A 26,561-nucleotide genomic window follows, 5' to 3' on the forward strand; every position below is an offset into this window, starting at 1 on the left:
TAGTAAACGAAAAATACAAAGGATTTAAAGTCCTTTATGTGAGATATAGCACAACTTCCATCTGCTGTCTTTGCCCTCACAGCTTTGCACAGACTCTGGCAGACTTTGATTGTTATTAGCCCTGATGTTGCTGTTGCTAAGTCATGCTCACCTGTAGGGCATTAGTCCAGATCTGGAGCTAATTAGCAAGGATAGCTGTAAGAAGAAGCCACCTAAACCTGCACGCTGAACACATTTTGAAGTTAATTTCTGCACCTTTGTTCTCACACTGACAACAGAACAACACAATGCTGTGGATGCTTTCTCTTCATGTGAGCGGTTAAGCAGGAGAGGGACGAGGTTGTGTTGTCAGGGGGAGGAAAAGGACTAAAGGCAGGACCTATGATTCCTCCTGTGGAAAGTAGAGAGGAGGCAGCGCTCCCTGCAGCTGTGATTGGTCTGACTGATGTCATGGTCACTCCTGCGGCTGGACTGCAGTTGAGCTTTTCTTCTCTTTCACTGCTTCTAGTGTTGCTGTTTTGTTAGGCATGAGGAAGTTTCGGATCTCTTTGCAAGCTGTTGCCAAGTAACATGTGATTGTAACTTTGTGATGAATCCTCATATTTCAGTATGAATAACGTCTCTATTTCCTGTGTTCTCATAATGATGGTGTTAAAGTAGAACATTTTGGGACTCTCCACTGAACGATGAGACAGTACAGCCCAAAGCAGGAATCTTAACATCTTATCCTCTGCACAGGCCCTCCCGGGATCCCTGCACATGGTCCTCCTGGCTCCCCGGGGCCCCGTGGACCACCTGGGACATGCAACCCCCTGGATTGCCTTCCCCCATCCCTATGAGGCCAGCAGGGCGCAGTCAGGCTGGTTTCTCCGGTCGCAGACGTCCAGCTCTGAGTTTGGTGCTGACAGACTCAAACTGACCTCCTTTTTTCTTTTTGGTTCACTTTATAACGTCAACATTTTGATGCAGTCAGGTTATTTTGTTTCTCGTCTTCTGTTGATGTGTTTGTTTTGAATGCGATAGGACGCCCTTCTTTTGTACGCTCTATTAACTTATTTCTTGTTTTCAAATCCTGTGATGTAATGCATTCCTCGTCCTCTTTCATGTTGTCCTCCACCACCATGAAATGATTTTATTTCATCCAATTCAGTTCTTCTCCAAAAAACAATCTTAATTATTTGATTGCCATCTTTATCCATAAAGCTGTTCTTAGTCAGAGAAGCCAATATGCAGGCAAGAATTTACATCTCATGTGTGTGTGTGCGTGTGTGTGTGTGTGTGTGTGTGTAAGGGCGAGAGATATTCACTGAATGAACGTACATGTTTTACTTGTTTAATGTGTGAAGAATAATCACTTTTTTGAAACCAAAGTGCATCAGAGGAGTCTGATATTGGAATAATTTATTTAAGAATGTATTTAAAAGATTAAGAAAGTGCTAATAATTCAACTATATGTAGCATCGGGTTATCGGTAACCTTACTGAAAAAAAGTGTGTGGATATATCTGGATTTTTCTTCTTGTCATTAGCACTCCTGACACATGAGCGTTGTGCATGATGCTCAGTTTGGAACAAGTCTGATCATTGAGTGCCATCGTCTTCCCATGTCCTTAAAGCCTGGATCACACTGCAGGAGTTTTAAAGTCCGTCCCAGTTTGAAGCATATCACACTTTAAATCTCAGCTGGTCCCCGTAATCTCAAACATGCAAACACTACATGATCTGAACATGTTGACACATCACAGGATCTCTCCTCACGTGACCTCACGTGACCTCAGGTAAACAAAGGAGCAGGTTGGTTAGATGTGCGATTTTTAACACTCTTTGCAGAGAGAAAAAGAAATTGTTTGGAAAGTTCAGGTGAAGAAAAGACGCAGGGGATGGCGGACAACATGGGTTGTTTTTTTGTTTTGTTTTTTTCAGTCAGAGCTGGAGGTCTGATTGTAACTGTGAGATTTATAGTTGTCTGTCAAACGCACCTTTGCGGGTTGCCTCCTGCCGCTACTCGACTAATTACTGTCCTCCCTCGTCTGTCTCTGTGATTCTCACACGATTTCCACCAGACATTCATGACGTTATCCTCAAGATTTTAAATTTTAAATATCAAACATGTCTGTCCCTGACGGTCGTCGGGCAGATCGGCGACCCTAAGGTTGTCGGGTGAGAAGAATGGAACCGTAAATCGGCCCAATTATCCTGCAGTGTGAGCCAGGCTTTAGTTTGTGCATCAACACCGATGACGAGAATTGCCAAATATTTAATAAAACAACAGCTCATCTTTGAGACATTTACATCAAGGGCAGATTTTCCACATGAAAGAATGTAATTTAAATATAATTTGTGTGGCGTGCCGTGACCTTAGGTTAACCTTTTCTCTGGGTTTGATCTGTTTTTAAGTTATTTCAAGTTTAATTCTGTCTAATGGGGCGCTTAATGGGACCTGACCACATAATTACAGTCGTCACTGTTGGGTTCTCAGTTCGACTATCTTCATTATATTGCTGCAAATGTTTGAATTTAAATATCTGTATCTGAGATTTGTTCATTTTCAATGTTTACATGGTGTTGTGTATGATGATTCCTCGGGTTTATTTGTATATTTTTGATTTTCAGTCACTCCAAGGACTTCGGACTTTTACGCCATGACTTCAGACGTTTCATTTTGGTGCAACGTGTCACTCAAACATGTACTTGAACTTTCTGTGTGTTTCTTTGACTCACTGACCAGCACTGTGTGTATCCTCCACAGACTGTATGTAAAAGATGGACGATGCAACTCCACCTCCTTTATAAAAGTGAAGCCAAAACACTGCTAAAGAACTGCACTGTTGACGTCTCTTTGCAGTAGAGATCGGTTGATGGAGCCAATGAAACGTCATCGATCCCTCAGGGTGATGCATCCACAGCAGCACAGATTAATTTCAGTTTGACGCACACGCTCAAAGTTCAAAGACTCGTGTGTTTTGGTTCCCCCTCACCGCTCCTCTTCTACTGCTAATTCGCTGTAAACAGAGCTGACAATCATGGCATCATACTCTTTCTTTTATAACATCAAAACCTTTGTCATTTCACGTCAACATTTCCTCATCGTCAGAAATATCTCCTTCCTTTTCAGCTTCAGGTTCATTTTTTTTCATCAAAATATTCAGCATTTAAACACAATCATTACATTTTTAAGCTTCTGTCTTTAGTGTTTTCAAACCTTTGTTAGCATTTACATCATCAAATCTGAGAAGCTCTTCCAGCAACAACTTCAGCACTGATTTATCACTTTAAGCTCCTTCACGTTCAGCTATATCTTCATCATTCCTTTTGTCGTCTTCGTTTTCATCACATCTTCAGACCAGAAATCAACATTTTCAGATTTCTCATCTTCTGTCGCATTTTTGTCATCTTACGCATCTCCTCGTTTTTATCTCATTTTCAGCGTCTTCATCATTTTCAGCATCTTCATCATTTTCAGCATGTCATGGCAACTCTGTTTTCAGCAAGAAAATATTTTTTTTTCTGATTGAAACTAAACGTCTCATAAAACAGGATGCAAGGAAGTAACTATAGTGACAGGTTTTAAATTCGGCCCTTACCTGTTTTCATACAGAAGGTGAGCTTTGTGACCTATGCCGTAGCCAGACAGTAGGGGGCTCTCTAAATGTTTTGTCTCCACGTTCGGTGCGCTGTAGTGTCGTCCATCTTTTTTTCTGTATTCTTGGGTGTTTTTTGAGGACGAATCTGAAGACTGGAGTTTGATTTTATTTTTTTTACTGTAAAGTTTAATTTCACTGTCCTTCAAAAGTTCTTTGAGTCAACTTCACTGAAACAGGCCGTTCGATGTTCGTAAAGTTACAAAGTGAAGTTTGACTGAGTACGAACCGGCCAAACTTCTTCAAGAGGAAGAAACAAGCTCCTCACTTCTCAAAGTTTTTATTGAATCTGAGGTTGTGTTCGAGGGGTTTTAAGAAGATGCTCCATTTTTTGATCCTCGAGAAACCACAAGCTTCATAATCAACCTAAACAATGAACTTAAGTAAGACAAATATAATTGACTTGGAGGGTAAATAACTTTGTTGGAAGTTAACTTTTGAGTGCTGTTTAACAAGAGTTTGACTCAAGGGCTTTAATTTAACTTCAAACCCTCCTGCTGTGGTCAATGTTTGAAATCTTCTGTGGGCGTATCTGATGTTTTGTGACATTAAGAACTCTGTTCTATCTGTGTTTCATCTTTTTATAGATCTGCTAGACCCTTCTCTTTTTTTTCTACTTTGTCTCACATCATGTGTCTCTTATACATGTGAATTATAACTCAACAACATTTTTATTTTTTTAATCTTTTTCCAGGCGTGCAGTCTTGGTGTTTTATCAGTTCAAACTTTAGATGGGTGTTGAATCAAACGTGTGCTGCCCTCTCCATTTGTGAGTTGAAAGAGCCCCCTGCTGGACTTGCATTTATTTTCTCTGTTATGTGGATGGAAAACAATCTTTCTTTGGGTTATAGGCTTCATAAAACCCCCTCCTTCTTTCGGCTTCTGTCCTTTCATCGCACTAATTTTCATATTCCGTTTAATGGCTTCCCCTCTGAGACACGAACGCCGACCTTGACCAAATTCAAATGAGACGACATCAGCAAACTAATGCGGCCTTAACTTCTTTTCTTGCACATCGAGAAGCCACTCTATGCATGGATTGAAATGAGCTTGAATTGATATTAATGTGCATTGGGTTTGTGGTTTCCATTTAGCTTAACTGTGTGATGATAACCAGGGAGGAAACAAAAAAGGGTGATGATGTTACAGCCCACTTGCCTGTAATTTCAGCGCCATTTCTCCAAATTAAAATCCATTTATTCTAAGTGGAGAAACGCCGGATTCAAACGAGCTCAAAGGATGGAGGAGTTTCAAGATGAAGCGTCATTTAAAAGTTGCTGTTACACATCAAGGCGACGTTCACTCCGAATAATCACAACAGTTTCATTGTTGCTCATAATTTAACATTAACGTGTGATGATGATCCAGTTGTAATCTAATCTTGTAAATAAGCTTGTAATGAGAGGGAACGCGGTTCAGCCTCTCAGCATGGTCCCTGGGATTAAAGATGTCCGCCTGCTGCTCTTCTCTGTAGCTCCTCTCCTCTCCTGTATAAGCTCCCGTCATGCTGAGTGACTTTAATGTGTGGGTTTTTGTTTGATATCTACCTCAGTCTTGGTTCACCACATGTCTCCATGAAAAATCACATCGCTGCCTGTTGCCTCTATACAGAAAAGAAAAGCCTTGTGTGTTTTCAGAAACACAGCTCTAAGTCGTGGATGTTTCATTCAGACTCTCTGTAAAGAAGAGGCGACCATGTTCCTGTGTTTAAGGGACGACCCAGCGTGTGTGTGTGTGTGTGTTTGTGTGTGTGTGTGGTTACCAGGAATCGGAGGTTATATTTCACACTATATTTCTTCTTTTTTTTTTTGCAGCATCTTTCACTTTAATGATTAATGGTACCTGCCTTACTCGTGTGCAATAAATGTTATTCAGTGCTTTAATCCTGTGTGTTCTTGTGTGTGAGTTTTTTTTTTGTTGTTGTAGAACTGACGTCCATTTTTAACAGGAGGTCTTCATTTGGTGATTTGTTTCTCTGTGGTCAATGGCAGTAGTGACATTAGGTCCCATTCAAATGAAGGATTTGTGTCAAACATCCATTCTTTAGAAAACCGTATGAGCATTTTAAATTTGATTCCCACCTTTTAAAGCAGATTTATTTTACCTGAGTAGCAGCTCTGGAGCTTTCTATCCCATTATATACACTGTATTAGAGGATAAAGATTATTGAGCATCTGTGATCCTGTGACAGGTTCAAACACCATCTGCTGCTAAAGATCACATAACGTGCAACAGGCATCGTAGTTCCCCGATTGTACACTTAAAGGAATCCCCATCAGGTCCCTTTATTAAAATAGGCTCATTTTTGCAGCAGAAATGAAACAGTTGCTGTTTTTTTGGTGCACGTTGTTTTTTCTAACTCACCCAGTTTGATCCAGATGAGGTTTAGTGTAATGCTTACATTTGCACGATTGTTAGTGGAGTAAAGTTGAAGAGGTTTACGTGTTGTGGCTGTTTGTCAGGAAGCTTCAGGTCCGCCTTCCCCTCCTTCACCGGTTTCTACAGAGATCTCTTTTTCTCTGTTTGTAATCTGTGTTAAGCTGTTAACCTTTCTCTTATGTTAAATGTTCAGAATAAACAGATCAAATCAGTCTAAAGTTTGGGGGGGACATAGCAGTTCAAAAACCAAGGGGTGACGTCGCTGAAACTACGTTTTAAACAGTCCGTGGTATTATGATCAATACTCAATAGATTAATCCTAACCTTTACCCTTTTTATAAAAAAAATAATTATAAAAGTGAATGTTGAATCAAAAAAAGATCACAGCCTGATACAAGTATCCAGAATAAATTAAACACTTCATGTGTTGTTTTCTTTATTTGCACCATCAATGAGGCTCTGCCTAATTCCTATTATGAAGTATGCACATCTGCACTGTGTCATCGTTCTTTACAATGAGGCAAACTCTCACATCAGGTGGTTTTGTAGGAAATATAATTAACCACAATTCAACACTTTTTACAGATTTACAACATAAACTGAAGTCAGTGTGACTTGTGACATTTCATCCTCCCTCCTTTTTATTTAGAGTTGCTGGGCGTGTTGACATGTACAAAAAAAACCATTGTATAAATGTGAGGCATCATCAGGTTTATCTGCGGTACGTTAGCAAGATCAATTTTAAAATGCCTTCAGCTGAACGTATCCCTGACTCTGATCTGCTTTCTGTCATTATTGTAAAAGTCATTTTGGAAAGACGAGGAGTTTCAAATTAAGAAAAAACGTTTAGGAGGAGAAAACGAGAAGAAGCGCAGACAGAGGAAACATGAGGGTGGGATAAATATTTCAGGTCATTTCATATTGTCTTAAAAACAGGAAGCGCACAGTCTTTAAAGTATCAAACATCCCTCAGGTAAGAAAACACGCTGGAACCAGCTGGAGTTTTGCATCATATAAAATCACAATGTTTTGTGTTTTCCAAAACTCGAGAGAAAGCTGCTGGCTCCTTCTGATGGACGTGTGGCTTTCACCGAAGCATGATCACAGGACGAGAGGTTAATGGACAGAAGACACCACGGCAACCGGAGCCCTTTGGAAGACGGTGTGAAAAATGTCATGTGCTCGGGGGGGAGCTAATCAAACAGTCTGTCTGTCTCTGCTACAGTGTCTCCTAGTTCCCTGCAGGTCCCTTCACGTCCAGAGACTGGTGGGCGGCTCCGGCCTGGAGGTTGCAGGCTGACGGGTCACAGTAACCATTAGGACCAGCTGATCCGGGAGGACCAGGTACACCTGGCAGCCCATGAGCACCAGGGGGTCCCCTCTGTCCGTCGCGACCGTCCTGACCGTAGCCTGGTTTGCCCGGCTCACCTGTGATCAACAAGAGTTCAGATTAGGAAACTTGCTGCAACAAATAAGGAAAGATCAAATCTTCACAGTCAGTCGTGAATATAAGCGAAGAAACGAGCTCTGAAGGACGACTTTGGACAACAGTGATCAGGGTGTGTGGTGTGTAGGTCCAAAAGTGCTTTGAGTAGTCACTGTACAAGCTCAAGTCTTTTTACCATCACCCCTGTGACTGTCTTTTCAAAAAGAAACCTTCATGCTCTGACTGAGCTAACTTGTTTGTTCGTCCTCATTTGTAAAGGTTACTTTCTGACACTGATACAACGGCACGGCGGGCTCAATCGACTCACCGGGAAGTCCAGGAGCGCCGGGCTGACCTTTCGGTCCTCGTGCAGTGGGCCCTCTGGAACCTCTGTCTCCCATTTCACCTGTAACATGAACGAGGTATGTTTGTGATAAAGGTATTCGAGGAGTATAAAAGAAGTGGACACAGTCGAGTGACGTCACCCATTGGTCTGTAAAAAGAAACACTTTTTTAATCACAGTTTGCCGCCACATTTTTCTTTTTTGAATGTCGTATAAATCACCTGAGAAGTACACTCATTTTCCCAACTGGTTACAAACAATTTGTCGCCCCCTGCTGGCCTTTCAAGGCAACTCTGCTTTGACTTTACTTTTGAAACCAAGAGGCTGTGTCCACTTCTTCTAAATACATAATATTGTTTCATTTGAAGTCTTATTCCATCAGCAGAGAAGCTGCCTGTTCAGTCATTACCTTTGGGTCCTTTCACTCCCAACATTCCTGGCGGCCCTTTAAGTCCTGGGAGTCCTCTTGTTCCAGACTGCCCGGGGAAGCCATTGTCTCCTGGAGCCCCAGGAGGTCCTGGAGGTCCAGGTTTTCCAGGTAAACCAGCCACACCAGACTCAGGTCTCCTTAAACTAGCAGCTAACTGAGCCAGCTGTTCTGTAGGAGGATAAATGGGAGAAGAGGAGGGAGAACCTGATGAACCATCGGCACACAAACACTGTTTGCTAACAGTTTTTCGTTGACATCAGGGGAACGCTTGAAGAGAGAATACTTTGTAATAAATCATTGTGAAAAGAAAGGAGGCTTATCTCTAAAAGCCCAAAGCAGCTCTCATGGAGGAGATGGTCCAATGGGTTTGTTGACGAGTTGAATGTGAAGAGAGGTGAATCTATGGGCATGATATCCCCTGAGCTAAAACTTTTTTTTTTTCATAGAACCTCAGTAAAACGAGCAGAGAGGAGATAATACTCTTTATTTCCAGCAATCAGCAGCAGAGAAAGTATGTTCACGGAGGAAAAGATCTAATATGAATCTCCCGTGGTTCCACTCTGCATGCTATTTTGCACTTAAGACTCTAGTTTTCATGCAGCTGCTGCTCGACTTTTCTTCTTTTTTTTCTTCTTCCTTTCCAGGCAGAGTCTTTGCTCCAAGCAGAGGAGTGCAGGTCTGCTGGAGGTGAAATTAATTTTTCAGCACACGGGCTATAAAAAAATCATGAGTGCAGGAGATGAGTTGGGAAGACGTAAGAGCAACTGAATGAAGAGAACAGAGGTTGTGACTTCAGCGAGACGTTTCTAACGCTCCGAGAAGGAATCTTTCATCCATCATACAAACAAAGGCTGAAGCTTATTTTATGTTCTGGTTATGAGATCTTGCCTCCTTTTTTCTTTTCTTTTTTTAACTGGAGAGGATTCAGCAGCTGCAGCGCGGATCAATGAGACAACAGCTCTCGTATGTGTGGTGGTGTAATGAGGCATTGTGGGGAAAGATTGAACCCGAGAAGCACTCTGCACTGGGGAATGATAAATGGGCTCAAAGGCCTATCAGCTCTTACCTTGCATGACTCGCATGCAAACTTGTTTGATGTGTTGATCACTCGGCTCTTTTCCCTGGAAGGAAGGAAAGATGACTTAATACATTTCATGACAGTGTCTTAAACATTGATGAAACGGCTCCACAGAACTGTTACGGAGTGAAAACACAACTCGTCCTGTTTAACTGACATCAGTCGCTCGTGGCGGGAGGATTGTAACGACCCTTGGGCTTGTTAAACATGTTTGATGAACTTCTAGTGCACCAAGGTGAAGCTCAAACTCAGACTTCCTCTCTCCACGACTGAAATGTTGATCCGCAGATAAAATAAATTCCCCCTCTATACCCAGACCGAATCTGTAGATTAGAGAGGAAACCTTTAAAATTCTTCATTTGAGTATTTCTTTGTTATCTTGTTTTTTGGACCATATTTGGTGTGTCACTGGAGGAGAGCGGAGGAGGCGTGGCCAAACAGCTTGTTTTGGTTTAATGCTGGTGCTCAAGGGCGACATCTACTGGATCAAAAAGTCGCCCATTCTTCCTTTGATAACTGACGCTGATGACAATGATCCCTTCATCCTTGTGTACATAAACAACTTTCCCCTTGAATTAAATAAAAACCTGCCATAAGTGCTAAATCTGAACATCACAGCTTGAAGAGTTTTGGTTAAGGACACTTTTAACTTTCTCTTTCACTCTGTCTGACTCTTTTCTTTCTGTGTTTACGTCCTCGACTCACCGCGGGACCCTGGGTCCCTCTGACTCCGGTTGCTCCCCGGTTCCCCTGCATGCCCCGTGGTCCAGGTGAGCCGGGCGGCCCCTCGATGCCAGGCTGCCCTCGACTTCCCTCTGGGCCCCGTCTACCAGGCTCCCCCAGGTTACCACCCTTCACAGCAAAAAAAAAAAAAGAAAAAAAAAAAAAAGTAGCGGACCAGAAAGATATTACACAGCTGCAGAAGTTTGTGACTGCTGGTTTGACAGCACAGGGAAACACTGAAATACAAAGTGTCTGAGCTCACCTCTCCTTTAGCTCCAGCTTCTCCGATCTCACCCTAAGACCATTTATTAAAAGACAAAAGGACGTAAAACAGGGAAGTGAGTGGACTCGATTATGAATTAAAAGTGATGAATTGCATTTGTGTTTCTGCAATAACTTACAACTTCCCCTTTGTCACCAGGATTTCCTTCATCACCTTGAACTCCCTTTCAAAACAAAAGCAAATCCACCCACAGGTTATAAACATGCAGCCTCCCTATCAAGACAGAGGGAACAATCAACGTCCAGACTCGTACCTGCTCTCCTTTAGGTCCTGCTTCTCCACGCTCTCCCTGCAACAAAACAAACAAGTGTGTTAACCACCCAAAGGGATTGTTGTGAACTGCTGTGTTTCCATTAGTCCCCACTAGAGGGAGCTGATCAGCTATTTGTCATGTTCTGTTTTTTTTTGTTTTTTTCAAGACAATAGTGTGAAAAGACGTTCTCTGATTTGGGACTGTGGTCTTGGTCTTACCCTCTCTCCTTTCACCCCGGGCAGACCGTGAGGACCAGGGAGACCAGGCAGGCCGGGGTCACCTTTGGGTCCCTGTGACGAAGAAACATCTTAGCGACGCTGAGACACAACAGGACTGACAACAGAAGAGTGTCAGCAAATAGAAACGAAGAATAATGTGCCACCTCTGTAAACACATTTAAACAGTGTGTAATCAGTGTACACAGTGTGTGTGTGTGTGTGTGTGTGTGTGTGTGTGTGTGTGTGTGTGTGTGTGTGTGTGTGTGTGTGTGTGTCTGCACGTGAGCAGCTCTCTATAACATCACGAGGTAACTATGATTCCCTCTATTGCACATTCACATCTCTCTCTCCCTGTCGGGCTGCATGTTTACTTTTCAGTTGTTGACTTATTTTTAATACGCTTCAGTTCGTGTCAGTTTTAGTTTAAGCTTCATTTTAAGTTTTCCTACATGTGAGACTTTATTTTTAATCTTCTGTTGCACCACAATCTTTCAGTTTGGGGCCAATGAAGCTCATCTATCCATTTAATTACAGTGGACCAAGTCAGAAATCTAAGAGAGAGAGGAAGTGTAATCATGCACAGGTTGGATCCCAGACCGGTCCACCAGCCTGGAGGACTCGAGCCTCCGTACATGGAGTGTGTGTACTAACCACTACGCTGCTGGCGCCCTGTGCAGGAACGTCGTCGATAAAGGCAAAATAAGAGATAAAATACAGAAACCCTTCATTGTTCTTGGCCCTAAAGTAGTCTTGCACTACAAGCCCAGAGATCCTCACATCACACGTAAAAGACAGATAAAGATACATAAAGGTATTCTGTTATATCAAGTATGTCAAGGTCAAACACAGCCTTTAAAAGTACGAAAAAAACACACTTTAAAATGGCTTCAATTTTCTATTAATGTTGCTGAAACTACTCAAATGAACTCTGAACACAGCCCAGCATCCCTTCTTCTTCAGAGACCTGTTTGTGTGTGTGCTGCCCCCCCCCCCCTTTGATCACTGACCGACTGTCTGAGGAATGTCCCCAGAACAGAGAGCTCATTCAGCCTCTGCTTGCTGCTTCTCCCCTTACCGTGAAAATAGGCCTCTTGTGAGATCCAGCCTCGCTCTATTCTCTGAGACATTCCAGTGAAACAACAGCCGGGACTACGTTACACACAAAGCAGCAAAACTGAAAACTGTAATTATTGCTAATGCACGTCTTTGAGTGTCACGTACATCTCTCTAAAGACAGAGGAAGACAAAGTCTGCACACCTGAAGCTGCTCCAATTAACATTTAAAATAACGTATCACCACATGTAATGTTTAAGGCCCTTGCTCTTTATCAGACAGACTGTAAACACATGTGACCTTTAAGGTTTAATGTCATGATAATTCATGATCATTCTTTTTTTTTTTGCTTAAACTCTTCAGATGTGATTATATTGTGTTCTCATATCATTTTACCCTTGACTGATGCATTAACACTGGCTGCTAAAGTCACTAAATGGGTTTTTTTATATCCAAAAACATAAATGGGCAGTCTCAAAATGACTATTCCTGAATTAAAATCAATTAGTAAAAAGTCTAAATTCAATATCAATGTGCTTTAAAACCCATGTGTTTAAAAGTAGTATGGTCAAAGATCATTTCTAAATTTGATCCAAAGGCAGCTGGACTGATTGAAAACCCAGTCCAATTTACCAGGACGTGTACTTGAATTTCCCTCGGGATCAATAAAGTATCTATCTATCTATCTATGACTGAGAACCTGCACAGACATTAAACATAGTGCATGTGTTTAATACACTTTAATGAGGGAGCAGTTTTCTTAAAGAAGAGCAACGAAATGAATAACAAACACAACAGATTCAAAGAAGGCAGAAAAAGAACATGCCAGTGCTGAGGAAAACATAGCAGACATGAAAACAATAAAATGTGATGACGATAAACATATTTAAGTGGAAGGCATAACTCACCCTTGCACCTGGCTTTCCGGCTGGACCTACAGGGCCTTGCTCTCCAGTATCTCCCTGTTAGGAAGAAAAGAAAAGAAAGTCAGGGAAAGTCAAGCTTCACAAAGACGACACATTTTTAAAGTACTCCAAATACTCACAGATACACCGACGGGTCCCACAGGTCCCACCTCTCCCTGCTCGCCACGCTCTCCCTGTTTTGTGACGGAGAAAATGTGACACGTCAGAGTTGAAAACAGAGGTGTCGAAACAGTAATTCAACCCCTGCTGCTCTGCTTACTGTTTTGCCGGCAGATCCCATTGTTCCAGGAATGCCCAGTTGACCAACATCTCCCTGTTCAGAAACAACCACGTGTCAGATTAGGGTTCAACATGCAAGAAACACCTGGTGATGCTTAGAACATGATAAAGACAACAACCTTGGAGCCGCTCAAGCCTTTTGGTCCGGGTGAACCAGGCAAACCCTAAAAAGAGAGAATATTTATTTAATAGATGCAACAATAAAATGAATGATATCCGACAACAAAGGCAATATGAAAACAAACACCTTTCACTTTGACCAGAAAAGCTCGAGGTAAATCAGGTGACGACTTTTTCACCTTCTAATTCTGTCTCAATGCAGCCACATGCAGGCCATTCATGTCTGCAAACTGATTCTCATTAGTGCCATGAATTAGAATAATGAAAGATTAGAGGGCTGAGAAAGTGAACTCTCGCTTTTCATCCAGAGGAAGAAATAGATCGCACCATACAGCCTGAAGTGAGGCGGTGTTTTCACACATGCACAAAACTCCTGAATACTTCCTGGAGATGTTCAGGGTGGACTTCACCTGGACTTTTTCCTGCCAGGCCCTCAGAGCATTTTTCACATGAAGTCGGGGTAAGACGATATGTGTATTCTGGAAAATTCCAGTAAGCAAGTGGGAGGGAATAATGATGACGATTATATCCTGTGACAGGTGCAGTGAGATGTTCATGCACGTAATGAAACTGCACATAGCATTTATGTAAAGGCACTTGGTGTTATAGCGCCACCTCTGTTGCTTTATCCGATATTTCTGAGTTGTTTGTTTTCCGTCATGTCTTGCCTCCTGAGACCCCTCCCATCTTCTCTCCCACTTTGAGGTGTATGTGTGAGCAGGCAGCTCAGGAAGATTTCTGGGTTCAGGAGCGCATGTGTGAAAACAGCTTGGGTTGGAGGTAAGGGTTCATATAGAATCAATATCTTTGAATGTCAACCTACAGAAAAGAAACACTTCAGTTTATTGTTTATTTTATCACATAAACCAGATTTAGATGTGTCTCTGGTTGCTTCTCTGACAGCTGAGTGAAGACGTGTGGCGCGTGAGCAGTGGGGCGTTAAAGTGCTCCTGGTGGGTTTACTCAGGTGCGTCCAATCAGTGTCTGTCCTGACAGTTTGGGGTCAAAAGTCATACTCACAGGAAGCCCCTGAAGTCCAACCTCTCCTGGAACGCCAGCCTTCCCAATGCCTCCCTGCAGAGAAACAGACGATAACAAAAATGAAGCTTGAAGTCTTTAAGAAACAAATAGCACAACCATTACAACAAACCACTTTTGTACAGTGTGGGGGAAAATAAAAATCAGCCATCCAGTCCAAAAGCTGTTTTTTTGGAACCAGGGTGTAAACATATTTAGATCAGATATCGAAACAGGCATTTTAACACAGGTGTTATTTTCACTTCCAGAGATTTTGCAGCCAGCCTCAAGTGGACACTTGAGGTACTACACATCTGCGCTTCCACATTAGTGTACTTTTTTGAACATTGGAGAACCTCCACAGACTTCAACACTAAAAGTTGCTGCTTCTCTTTTTTAAGAGAAGAAGTAGATATGATGCTCTACCTTTGCTCCAGGCATCCCAGGAATACCCTCACGACCATCCACACCCGGCAACCCCTGCAGATAAAAGCACAAACTCATGTTTTAGCACTCGTTGTATCTGAACAGTGAAGATTTATCTGTACTTATGTTTTAGACACTCACAGCGTCTCCCTTTGGACCTGGCACGCCGGTGATCCCTCTTGCACCTAGAACACCCTGATCGACAAAGCAACAACATATTTGTCAATGTGAGTATCATGTACAAACTAACCTGATTTTTACGGAAGGGGGGGTTCATCTACTTACCACTTCACCTTTAGGCCCAGACTCACCCATCACGCCCCTCTGGCCTTGATCTCCCTAAAATAATCAGATAAATCATAAGCTGTTCATGCATTCACGATTTTCTGCAAAAAAAAAAAACAGAGCACTTTGAGTATTGAGGCTCAAACTCACCGTCGCCCCGGCAACGCCCTGGGGACCAGGCTCTCCATCCAGACCTCGAGCTCCCTGCAAGAGACCGAGAACAATTGTGTTTTTTTAAAGAACATTTTATTACACATGTAGGAAAATGCAACTAAATTCTTTGCTATAATGTGAAATATATGAAGGGTATCATGAGCACTTACCAGCTCTCCTTTGGGACCCATCATTCCTGTGGCTCCACGAATCCCCTGAGGACCCTGAAATAACAAATGGATCCAACAGGTGTCTCAGTGAGCAGAGAAAAACAGCTGTATAGAACGGATCATTCAATGCAATGAAACAGTGTCGAACCGTTGGTCCCTGGGATCCGACCTCCCCTGGACTTCCCTGGTCTCCCTCCTCGCCCTGAGTGAAAGAAAAAGAAAAAACCCTGAACAGGATTTATCTACAACCTAACACACCAAACATCCAATATCAACTTCTGCTCCTATGAGCTGTTTTGTATTTAGACACACACAACAACCATTATTTAATTGATTGCAAGGGCGCAGAGGCAGATGATTTAGCTCCAAATTACTATTCTCCTGCTTCGCAAATTACAAATCATTTATGTGCCGACTCTGGAGCACCTGAGGGGGGATTTCCATTAAGACAGGAACGCAGTTGTGTGCAAGTTTTCTGTTATTAAGAAGGCAATTTCTTCTGTTAATTATCACCATTCACCAGTACGAGATATAAACAGCACATTACTTATAACTCAATAAGGCCAATTAAACAGACAGGGAGGGAATGGGAGGGTTCGGCGTTTGTTTAAATCTGACACTAAAAAGAGAAATGAAAAGTATTTTATTCTGCTTGATCGTCCCATGAATTAAAGCTCCTTTGGAAGTCGGTGCTCTCAGAGAAGGACCTTAGACGCTCAAAATATAACTCAGTGGATTTCTTCACACAGGCAGAATCCAATGAAAGTACTGAACGATCGCTGTCACGCATATTTAAAACACAGTATGTTGAAACATTTCATATCAGAGACAATGAATTAAAAAAGGAGAAGGTTTGAACTGATTTCAGGTCTTTGGTTATTGGAAGCTTTTTATCATCATGCATATCTTTGTCAGTGCCCATTTCATGTGTGTGACTTTACACACTTTACTTCTCTCACAGCCACAGGCCCCAGTTAGACTCTCATTCACAAACAGGACCTGTGGACATGCGTTAAAGGAGAGTGTGCTGCTACTCAGGGAGCAAGACAGAGCCGTCGGGGGTTTGGTGCCTTGCCCAAGGGCAGTACCCGGAAAGTGGCCTGGCAGTGCCCTTGCACTTTTCAAGCTACCAGACCAATTTCCAAAGTCTGGTCCGCACTTGAACCAGCGACCCTCCAGTTCACAACACAAGTCCTTAAAAGGTGCGGTGCTGATGTGCAGTCTTTGAAAAAACAAACACGTTTTTGCTCATATTTTCTATTCCAGAAAGCAACCTTCAGAGAAGAACTAGGGATGTAAGCCGGGAATTCAACAATTTAAAGGTAGCAAATTACTTTGTATTTTGTGTTTGTACATATTAAGGTCTTTAATGTCTTAACTTTGTTTCTCCTCTCGTTTCACTGTGTGAAGCACTTTGTATGTTGCTGTTTGTCTGCATGATGCTCTGTCATTACATTGTTGTTGTTAACGTTGAGTTCAAATATGTGAATCTGTGACTAGAAAACAGGCAGAAGGTCCCTCAAATGAAACTTTCACTGAAGGAGAAAATCAGTCTTTGGGACGGGGCGCAGACTGACAGTAAATCCCACGCTGGCATGAGGTGATAAAAGGAGATGGGCCCAGACTCATTTCCATTTATATAGTGCGTAGACACATTACAGAGAGAGGGCAGTTGAGCTTAGACATCATTTCGAATGAATCATCCTGCGTGCATTACAAAGAGACACAGGCTTTACATAAAGGAATGTATCACTTCCTCCTGAAATAGAGCGGCTGAATAATAACTTGTCTCAAAGGCGCTGGGAGAATCGCTTTTTCACGTTCAAACTTCGCATCATTTTTCCTGATGTGGAACGTAGTGGCATGTGAGGCACTTGTTGAGAGGGAAATGTATGTTATAAATGATTATTTTTGCAGTTTAACGTGGGTGTAACTTCACTCTGTTGTTGTTGTCATGTCTCCAGATATTCATCTTGAGTTTTAGAATGAGGACGCTCCTTTATAATAAACACATCCTACCTTGTGCCCTTGTTTCCCAGGTTCTCCTGCTTCACCTTTGACCCCTTTGTGACCCTAAAAACATACAGACAATGAACGGAAGCGACATTAAACACACTTCTCTTTGTAACAATGAAGACAATTTACACATGGAACAAATCAAACCGTTCTCACCTTCATGCCAGGAAGACCAGGATGCCCCGGAGTCCCAGGTGGACATGAGTTTGGACACTAAAGAAACCGAGATAAACGTCAGACAAGATCGATATCATATGCAAAAAGAAATGAAGAACAAAAAAATAAATACATCAAAATCTTATAACAAGAAAAAAGCTGTACCAGGTCGGCGCTGCCCTGCATTCCAGCTGCACCCTGACGTTTAGAGAAAACACAGGTTAGCACTTTTATCTTAATCAAACACTGGCACAGAGACACAGACTCACAGCTGCACAGCTCTCTTAAAGAAGCAGACTCTAGTTGGAGACTTTCATGTTTATCTTGACAAAAAATATTGAAGCAAAATTGCACCTTAAAGTCTGCACAGAAATGCTCTGTGCAGCTTTAGGGTCTTTAACTAATAGGTCGATATTCTTGTTGCTACAGGAGTTGTGAACATTTTCTTTATAGAGGTCGGCTCTTTATTTGTACAAGTTTCATATTGATCTGTAGAGGGAGACAGTTGCCGTTCTTAGATCTAACACGTTTTATGTCATGTGTGTCTTGTAAGCTGGATGTCTTAAATTTCTCTCAAGGGAAAAACAAAGTTTGTAATTCAGTGGACGGAGGACAGCAGTGTGCACTGATTTCATGGCCCCTTCTCTCGTGAAACAGAACCTCAAAATCATGTGCGACTCTTGTGAGGTGTCAAACGCCGCAGCGTTACGTACTCGGGGCCCTGTTGTTCCGCGGGGTCCTTGTGGTCCTCTCACGCCCATGGCCCCCTGAAGAGACACAAAAAAAGTTGTCAAAAAATGTGATCATATTAAATATGACACTGAGAGTCCTGGCAAAGATGCATTTCTGTTTTCACTACATGATGAAGGCCATTAGGCTGAAACTCATTGGGGTTTTCTACCCTCGCTATTTTAACCTCAAATCGCTTCAGACACCACTCCACTTCTACACAGAGGTAAGCCAGTCCACCGTTTGTACAGCACATCTTGAATTACCAAATATTATCGCCAGCTTCCATTCATTGTTTTAGATGCATGTATGTTTACAGAACTCCACCAGAAGAACGATGCAGCTTTCAGCTGGTTTGTGACCCACAGATGTAAACGGGAGCCTCAGCAACGAGACCGATCATTTCTTTTTGTCTGAATCTCCTGCTGAGGGGTCAAAGGTGATAACAGCACTGTGTTGTTGTACTGTGTGTATGAGGAGACAAAATAGAGGAGTTATCTGTGACTCAAATTAAATTTCTAACATTGTGTTGTCTCTGCTGTGAATCAGAACAGTCGATCCCTGAGCTGTTTTAGTTTAGAGGGAACAAGCTGCTGCCACATGAATGTGTCAGGATCAGGACCCAGAGGGATTGTGGGAAAAACTAAAGTCTTCTGACCAGATTAGATGTTATTACTTCAAAATGTTTTGATGTTTGTATGATCAGTCATATTAACATTGTACAAGCATCCTTTAAGTCCGTGGTTCTCAGCTGGTGGGTCGGGACCCAATAGTGGGTCTCAGACGTGTCAAAATGTCAGTGAAGCCGATTTTTCAAACAAGCTGTTTCTCTGTTCTATCGTGCTTTTGTACCGTCTGAGGTCCAAACTGCACAATTTTCCATGAAATAAATCTGATTAGAAAATATTAGAAATTAGGTTCAGGATTTTTCATGAAGGCGGTGGGGGGTCCGCAGGCTCGAGCAGTTGCTTTAAGTATTTATTAGGATAAGATGAACTTTATTGTCACATTGGGACGCTCTGATGCAGTAACACATGTCCAAGTACATTCATTCATTCAGCAGCAGGGACGTAGCGATTCGCTCAACTCACGATACAATTCACGTGACTGGGTTCACAAAATGATACTAGTTTACAAAATGAGACTGACGAAAAATTATCAAATGACTAAAAAAGTTTCTTTTTCATTTCAAAGCAGCTCATGATCTCTTTGGCTCTTTCACGCTTTTGGGGCGAGTGGGGCTGAAAACCTGCTTGTTCCTCCGCAGCTGCCATGGCTTTGTCCACCGGGGGTCACCAAAACAAAACCAAAGGTTTCTCACAGGAGCTTTAGCTGACTTGTTTTATGGGCAAATACTCATTGAGATTAATTTTAAGTTTCTATTTTGCTTTTATAGTTCATATTTATCGTGCAGTAAACCATGGTGCCGAGTTAACAGCAAGAAAGCTTCACACACAAATTGATGCTTTCTTTACATCCACATTTTTAATGCTGACAAATAAACCTCAATAAAATCAGTTAATGTGATCTCTGTAATGCCATAGGCTATCCAGAGGGAATTCTGACTGTTTATATATGTTGACTTTTTTAAGCATATAATCAATTTCTACAAATTCTTAAAATGTTTAATTGATTAAACACTTTAAATGGATATCATGGGCACTGAGTTTGTACTATATGTGTTTTTAATGTTTTATTATAGATTTATAAGGTCTGAGTTTGTTTACACAGCATTGAATCTTACTCTTTTACATTTGATGCCTCGGTGTGTTTTGTCTTTAACGCAGAGTAACACTTTCTTTCTTTGCCTCTACTCACAGGTGGTCCAACTTTTCCAACTTCACCAGGAAGTCCTCCAGGCCCGGGTGGTCCCTGTTCAAAGACACATTTCAAAGGTCTTGATTTTAAGTGATATACCATTTAAAAACAAACAAACAAACAAACAAACAAAAAAAACACAAAATGTAGAAAATGTGCATGACTTATCCACTTACCGGGGGTCCATCTTGCCCAACACCCTAAAGACAGAAAGACATAAATGAAAACTCAGTGATCAACATAATTGAACTTGAACAGAAGAAGACTTCTAGATTTTTTTATTTTTTAACAATAGTCATCGTTGATCTAAAGAGTAAAGATTACTCACAGCTGCTCCCCGAGGTCCAGATTTTCCAGGTTCCCCCTAAAAGAGGACAAATCAAACATTAAAAGCACAAACAGGTGTTGATCAAACACTGAGATACTGCAGGTTACAGCCAGCTATCTGAGCCTGCAGACGCTCCGAGTTAACATTCCTCCAGCTCATCACATGACTGTGCCGGACACACTTGACCCAGCAATGTTTACTCTAACGAGAACCGATGTTGGAGCTTCATTCCCCACGGAGATTACGCAGAAGACTCGCAGGATTAAGTCTAATTTGTCACGAGGAATTGGTTTATGCACTGCAGCTCTCGTTTGCCGGGCCAAAAAACTGGACAGCAGCTTGGCAAGCGTTTCACTGACAATCTCTGAAGCAGCAAAGCAAAGGCTCATTAGTCACTCACTTTCTGTCCAAGGGGGCCGTCGGGTCCGGGATCTCCAATAGGGCCGGTCAGACCCTGCAGAGAACAGACAACATGCATAAATAATACATCATGGCAAACCTCCAGGTGCTTCAAAACCTGCATACACTTCTCAAAGAATCCAGAATGAATACAAAAGCATGACCAAAAACATTTAAGTCATGTATGTTCTGATCATTTCAAACAAATCCCAGTGCTCGAAGTAAAGACACAAATGATCGAGCAAAAGACAGGAAACTATACATACACACAAACACACACATTTTATTGCCAGAGATTTATGGCAGAATGAAAGTGCATGTTTCTATGTTTAATCTATGAAAGAAGAGTTTATAGTTTGTTCAGAAACTGAGCTAACTTTAAAAAGTCTAACCCTGAAGGTAAAGCAGGTGTTCTAATCTAAATATGTTAATTTAGGAAGATTTTAAATTTATAGTTGAACTCTTTATTTATTTTTCCTTTTTTTATCCAGAAGTCGATCCTTTCCCTTCCTTTACGTGACACAACATCATAACTGAATCGTAAATCAGTGGGAGGAGTCACCCGTGTTCATATGTGGGTTTCACTAAACCACAAAGCCCACCTCTAATGCGTTTCTATGCACTACAGTTTCATTTTCTGTGTGTGATATTTGCACACGTCATGACGTCCCAGGCCCGGGGTTTAACTTCACAGGCACACAGAAAGAAAGAAAAAAAGAAGTCAGAGGGCAAAACTTTCAGACTGCAAACCAGGCAGCGAGTGACATTCCTCTGTCTCTTTCCAAACAAGCGCACTGACAGAAGTCATTCCACACCGTTTTGAGGATTCTCAACAGGAGATACCAACTAGAGCCAGGCCACAAAGCCGCTATTGTTTCCTGAATCTGGGTGGATTAGACAGGAAATACCTCAAGATGCATAAAACAGAAACATTTTGTCAATGTTTTAATGAAACAGACAAAGCCTTTAATTTGAACTGAATGTATCAGAGTTTCTCTCTGTCATTATGCAGCATGTTTTTCTAACCCTCCTTTCAACTCTAACCGGAGCAGAGTTAATTAAAATCCGGCCCTGGTTCTCCCTGTTACAAAGGAAATTTGGATTCCTGCTTAATAAATTCCTCACATTTTTTTCACCCAGGTCCCCAGCTAAATCTTCAACAACATTGGTCACTTTTATAAATGCAATTAATAACCTTAACGGACGGATAATCCCTGCAGATTTCCTCCCCTTTTAAAAACTTTTGTTTGTTGATTCCACTGATTCAGAGAACACCATATACTGAACATAACATGCAATACTGAGCACTCACATCGTTCCCAGGAATGCCAGGTAGTCCAGAAGAGCCCGATTTACCTGCATCTCCATCAGGCCCCTGGAAACAAAGGTTCCACATACACATGAGTTGGTGAAAAGCCTTTCAATGAAACGCTGTTAAATGCATCATTTTAATTTCTATTATGAGAGGTTATAGTTACAGGAAGACCCTCCTCGCCATCGTCTCCTCTTTCCCCCTGAAACAAAGACACACAATGTGAGTAAATAAAGATCGATATGCAGAGTGTGCAGCACATAATGTGGACATTGTTACAGAGCACTTACATCAATGCCATCAATTCCCGGGACACCTGCAGGTCCAGCAGGTCCTTGACTCCTCTGGGGAAAATGATAATACAATGAGAAAATATCAGCTTTAATATTTGATGCAAGCATACTTATTTTGCTACACAGATATGACAAAAGAGAACAGGTGCACTGCCCTTCATATGTTCATATGTCCAGAAGACAAAAAAAAAAGAAAAAGCAAACAGACTGTTGAGCTTACATCTGATTGCAGAATTGATCAGCCATGAGACAACACTTTGCAAAAGAAAAAGGTCTGAATGAAACACTAAACTAACGTCACACCTTGACGTTTTGCTGATGTAAACATAATCTACTAGAGACGAACAATTCCAGCATTTGCTTTAGGTCAGATTTAACATTCTGCACAAGAAGATCACTCACCTGCACCTCGGTCACATCCGTCTACAAAGACAACAGGAGACACCACATAGAAATAGAGAGACAAAGAGAAGTAATGAGTCTCACCTGAGCGGAGCAGATAAGGACAAGCTGCAGGAGCAGAGCCAGCAGTGGCCCTCTAACACTGGCCATGATCTCCCCGCAGGCAGGAAAGGTTGAAAGTAGTCCTTTCTCTGGGATTTGTTGGGCTGAAGGAGCCCCCGACAAAACAAACCCAACTGAATCTGTTTCAGCTATCTAGACGGTCCGAGGTCCCAGAACCACCAGGGGCTCATGTATATTCATGGCATGTTTGGTAACGGGACGGGATTGGAGAGTTTGTAAGGAGGGGGGGCACAAGGGGAGGGGCCGAGGCGTAGACAGCCCAAATAGGTAGGAGTGGCGGGTTATTTAACCTCTGCTGACCTCAAAAGAGTTCATCCAAGGTATATTTGAGCTAGGGTCATATCGTACTGCAACAAAAAATCTCGCGTGAAGATGACACGTGAAACAGAAATTAAAGACTCAAAGATGCAGCATGCAAGAAAGATGCAGTGCTTTTACGCACGCAACTTGGATGCTGCTTGATTTAAATTTCCTTTCCATTGAGAGCAATTTATGATCGCCCTACGATCCACTACCACTACTTCACTACTGTCCTGACAGCTTAAAACACAGGGTTTAGTAAATTGTGTCATTTTAATTCTTACCGACGTCCTGGCTGGGAGATCGTGACATGCGTCTGCCCGGGCTCGCGTCGAGTCACAGTGAATCAGCATCGACTGGAGTTCAAACTTCATTAAAACAAATCAAATAAAATAGATTAGCAATATATCTGCAAAAAAATAGACAGACAACATTCAGCTCATGTTCTGATTTGTTTATGTTTCACTCTTTTATATTAGAACTTCTCCCTGTGAGTTCCAATTAAACCTCAAGTCTGGATATTCTGCTGCAGAAAACAGGCTCTGCAGTTTGCACAATGATTTAGGAACAATAGGAGACTGATGTTTTATCATTGTATCTTTAAAAGCTTTGCCCATGAGTTGCCCACGACTGAATCCCACAGAGGCCATGATGTCGTGCGTAATTTCGCTCAACAAAAGGCGCCTGGATCTATGAAGAGCATGCACCCTTCTGGTAGTGTAGAATGGTTTAGCCTGTGCGCAACATATTCCACATATTTGTTAGTAAAGCCTGAATGGAGTGGCAGCAGACGTAAACAACAGGATGGTGAGGGAATCCTAAAACTTTTGCCAGCAAGACAAACTCCTCTTCTTTTTATACGAGTCAATTTAACCAAGGATATAAAAACATGATGTTCTAAATGAAGACAACTGTAACTGTCACTCACAACTGATTGTCTTTTCTTACATGGTAAAATAAACATGCATGCTTCAACCACTTTCTTTCACTAAGCTGACAAAATACCTGTTCAACACGTCACATTTTGACTAAATGAGGTTACTTCGGTGCACGTGACTCGCCACAGATTAATCGATTTTTATTTGAGAACATTTTATCAGAGAAAATGGGGACATTTTTTATTTAAGTTACAGAATGTCTCTTTTTTTTATCTCGTTAAGTTTAGTTAAATGTTGCAAATGTCAAGTAAACTGAATATTCAGACATTACTGGATGTTCTCAATCAGCAATAATGCCATAAATAACTTTCATAGTTTTCAGGGGAACTTTGTTTACCCCCAAAATGTCTTAACTCTAATTTCAGCACCGTACATGTGTGGTGTTTTTCTGATGCTTCTGATGAGGCCCTTTTTGGAACAACGTCAAAGCGTCAGAATTTGACGTCTTGCCTTGGCATGAAAACGCTCATGGACGTACCGGCACTGCCATCACTGGGTTGTCCTTGAGCTTTCCAATCAACGTGAAACCATCCAGACTGACTTTTTGTCGCGGCTGCACAGTTTGAGACCCGATCATGACACAGTCCACAAACAAGGTGACAGAGGGCGTGCTGACGTCCAGCAGGACTGTGTGCCACTGCGCATTGAACAGAGAGGACGCAGTGCTGAACACAACAGTCTGCCTCCTGCTGCCCTGCACCTTGAAGGTAAACTCCAGAGTCTTGGACTCCCCGTTGAGTCTGACGGACAGCTGCTCGTTGCCATTCACGTCCAGCATTTGCCAGATATTCCACTTTTTCTTGATGGTGCTGCCACTCATTCGCAGCACGGCCACAAATGCAAACTCCTCCGGAAGTCCCAGGGGATAGGCTGATCTGGAACAATAAGACACAAGTTATTAAATCACCTAATCTGTAAACTCGATATAAAATAAAAGTTAACTGTTTGAGAGTAAACTGAGCTTGTATCGTCGACTGTTTATTATTGAATACACTTAAATCATGTTATATGATTAGGTTAGGATGTACAGGTAAGTCCAGTCTGTGATGTTCAGGACCATGGACAGGGTAGATGGCGCTATGCCAGCTCAACCACTAGATGTCAGTGTGCACTCGTACATAGTTGGGACGCTCTGCATCTTACCTTGTGTTGATCCTGAAGTTAAACGCTGGGCCTATTTGATAGGCAACATGCTGGGGAGTTGACCCAGAGACCTTTTTAATTGTCCCTCTTCTTGCCAGCTCTGCAATGTGGAACTGGGACAAAATGTAAAATCCTACGGGTACAAGTGGTAAAAAAAGAAAATATCTTAAATGCTGATTTTGTATTGTTTATATAATTATTTGGAGACAAAAGTCGTTCTGGTTTTTTTTTTATTTTTCTATCACAAAGTGATCTATTTAAGATTCACACACGTAGTATCTGCATGCTTAGTTCCTTGAGAATTCACCTGGGAAACGATCCTCCCCGACATTGATCTGAGGGCACATGAACTGCTGCTCCCCATGAATACCAACTTGAGATGAAAATCTCACAGCTGCAAGATGGAAACAGAGAGCAGCCTGCTTTAGTAGTCAAAGAGAGAGTTTGTGTGTGTGTGTGTGTTTGTATGTGTGTGTGTGTGTGTGTGTGTGTGCATGTGCCAGTGTGGAAAGGAATAAAAGCTCTGTGTTTGGAAAGCTGCTCCACTGCCTTGAATAAATATTAGGCTATCTCTGACTGTTTGTGGTTTTCCTCTTTAACACTTAACTTCTACATTTTCCTGTTTGAACACATCTGGCCAGAGAGTTAAAGGTCTTTATCAAGTTTGAATAAATGGTCCACATGCAACAGATCCTTCCTGTCTCTATTTTTCACTGAGGGTATCGTATTGAGGAATCTGGCAACGTTGAAATGAACGACTCAGGGTCGATACTGTATAAAAGTCATCAGATGTTTTGTCATTGTTGTAATTTTTGATGCATTGCTGCTTTGTTCATATACTACCATTTAGTGCACAGCTGAATCCATACAACATGCATGCACTCAGCTGGACTCCATAACCCAGAAATGTAAATGCTGCTACACAGAACCACACAGGATACATCTCATAAAAAATAGATATGAGTGAGCATGTGCATGGTGAGAACACAGCAGTGTTTTCACATCATACCTCTTATATATGCCATAGACAAAAAGAACTTAATACCCAGAGGAAAATAAGCCAATGCAAGCATGCCAAGCACATTTGCTCCAATACATAGAACTGGTTATTCGGCTAAGGCAGTGCAGAGTTATTTTGTTTAACACACCACCATTACATTTTCTTCCTTTGGTATAATTATCTCATCAATTACACCATGCAGGCAGGAAGTCTACTTACACTGAGAGTGAAGTCCTGTGCAAAGACAATGTGGGATCAGATAGCAGCAGCACAGAGAGCACAGGAGGATGATTCTGAAATGCAATCAGAAAAACACAACCTAACCAAGCATCCTGAGCAGCATTAGTATGAAGCATTAACTGCATGTAAAACTAATCACAAGGTCGTTTTTGAGTAAGCA

At 41.9% G+C, this 26,561-nt stretch overlaps 2 protein-coding genes across 7 annotated transcripts in view; one reads left to right on the forward strand and one right to left on the reverse strand.

The window, feature by feature from the left end:
- Positions 1 to 5,523, forward strand: part of LOC306835494 (uncharacterized protein) — a 112,893-nt gene extending 107,370 nt beyond the window's left edge. For all 5 annotated transcript variants that reach the window (XM_079362072.1, XM_079362071.1, XM_079362073.1 and 2 more), the window contains one exon: positions 739 to 5,523. In XM_079362072.1, the coding sequence (XP_079218198.1) occupies positions 739 to 839 (101 nt within the window). In that variant the 3' untranslated portion in view covers positions 840 to 5,523. The remainder of the gene's footprint in view (positions 1 to 738) is intronic.
- A 931-nt stretch (positions 5,524 to 6,454) lies between these two features.
- On the reverse strand, positions 6,455 to 25,543 carry col9a1b (collagen, type IX, alpha 1b). Of its 2 annotated transcripts, XM_079363213.1 has the most exons (36): positions 25,469 to 25,543; positions 25,162 to 25,294; positions 24,497 to 24,893; positions 23,365 to 23,448; positions 22,658 to 22,678; positions 22,253 to 22,306; positions 22,129 to 22,164; positions 21,963 to 22,025; positions 20,652 to 20,705; positions 20,252 to 20,287; positions 20,100 to 20,123; positions 19,924 to 19,977; positions 18,090 to 18,143; positions 17,542 to 17,574; positions 17,377 to 17,433; positions 17,224 to 17,277; positions 15,353 to 15,406; positions 15,205 to 15,258; positions 15,032 to 15,085; positions 14,882 to 14,935; positions 14,738 to 14,791; positions 14,597 to 14,650; positions 14,174 to 14,227; positions 13,153 to 13,197; positions 13,014 to 13,067; positions 12,874 to 12,927; positions 12,737 to 12,790; positions 10,775 to 10,846; positions 10,557 to 10,592; positions 10,422 to 10,466; positions 10,283 to 10,315; positions 10,003 to 10,149; positions 9,286 to 9,340; positions 8,199 to 8,387; positions 7,774 to 7,851; positions 6,455 to 7,447 (listed from the first exon to the last, which is right to left on the reverse strand). In XM_079363213.1, exons 1-36 carry the CDS (start codon positions 25,506 to 25,508, stop codon positions 7,251 to 7,253), a joined length of 2,631 nt encoding a protein of 876 aa, XP_079219339.1. In that variant the 5' UTR covers positions 25,509 to 25,543; the 3' UTR covers positions 6,455 to 7,250. The 2 variants fall into 2 exon arrangements, with proteins under 2 accessions (XP_079219339.1, XP_079219340.1); XM_079363214.1 differs by lacking the exons at positions 22,658 to 22,678; positions 23,365 to 23,448; positions 24,497 to 24,893; positions 25,162 to 25,294; positions 25,469 to 25,543 and adding an exon at positions 22,742 to 22,935.
- Between the last annotated feature and the right edge of the window lie 1,018 nt (positions 25,544 to 26,561).

Source organism: Symphodus melops, assembly GCF_947650265.1.
Source record: "Symphodus melops genome assembly, chromosome: 15".
In the NCBI taxonomy this organism is placed as follows: domain Eukaryota; kingdom Metazoa; phylum Chordata; class Actinopteri; order Labriformes; family Labridae; genus Symphodus; species Symphodus melops.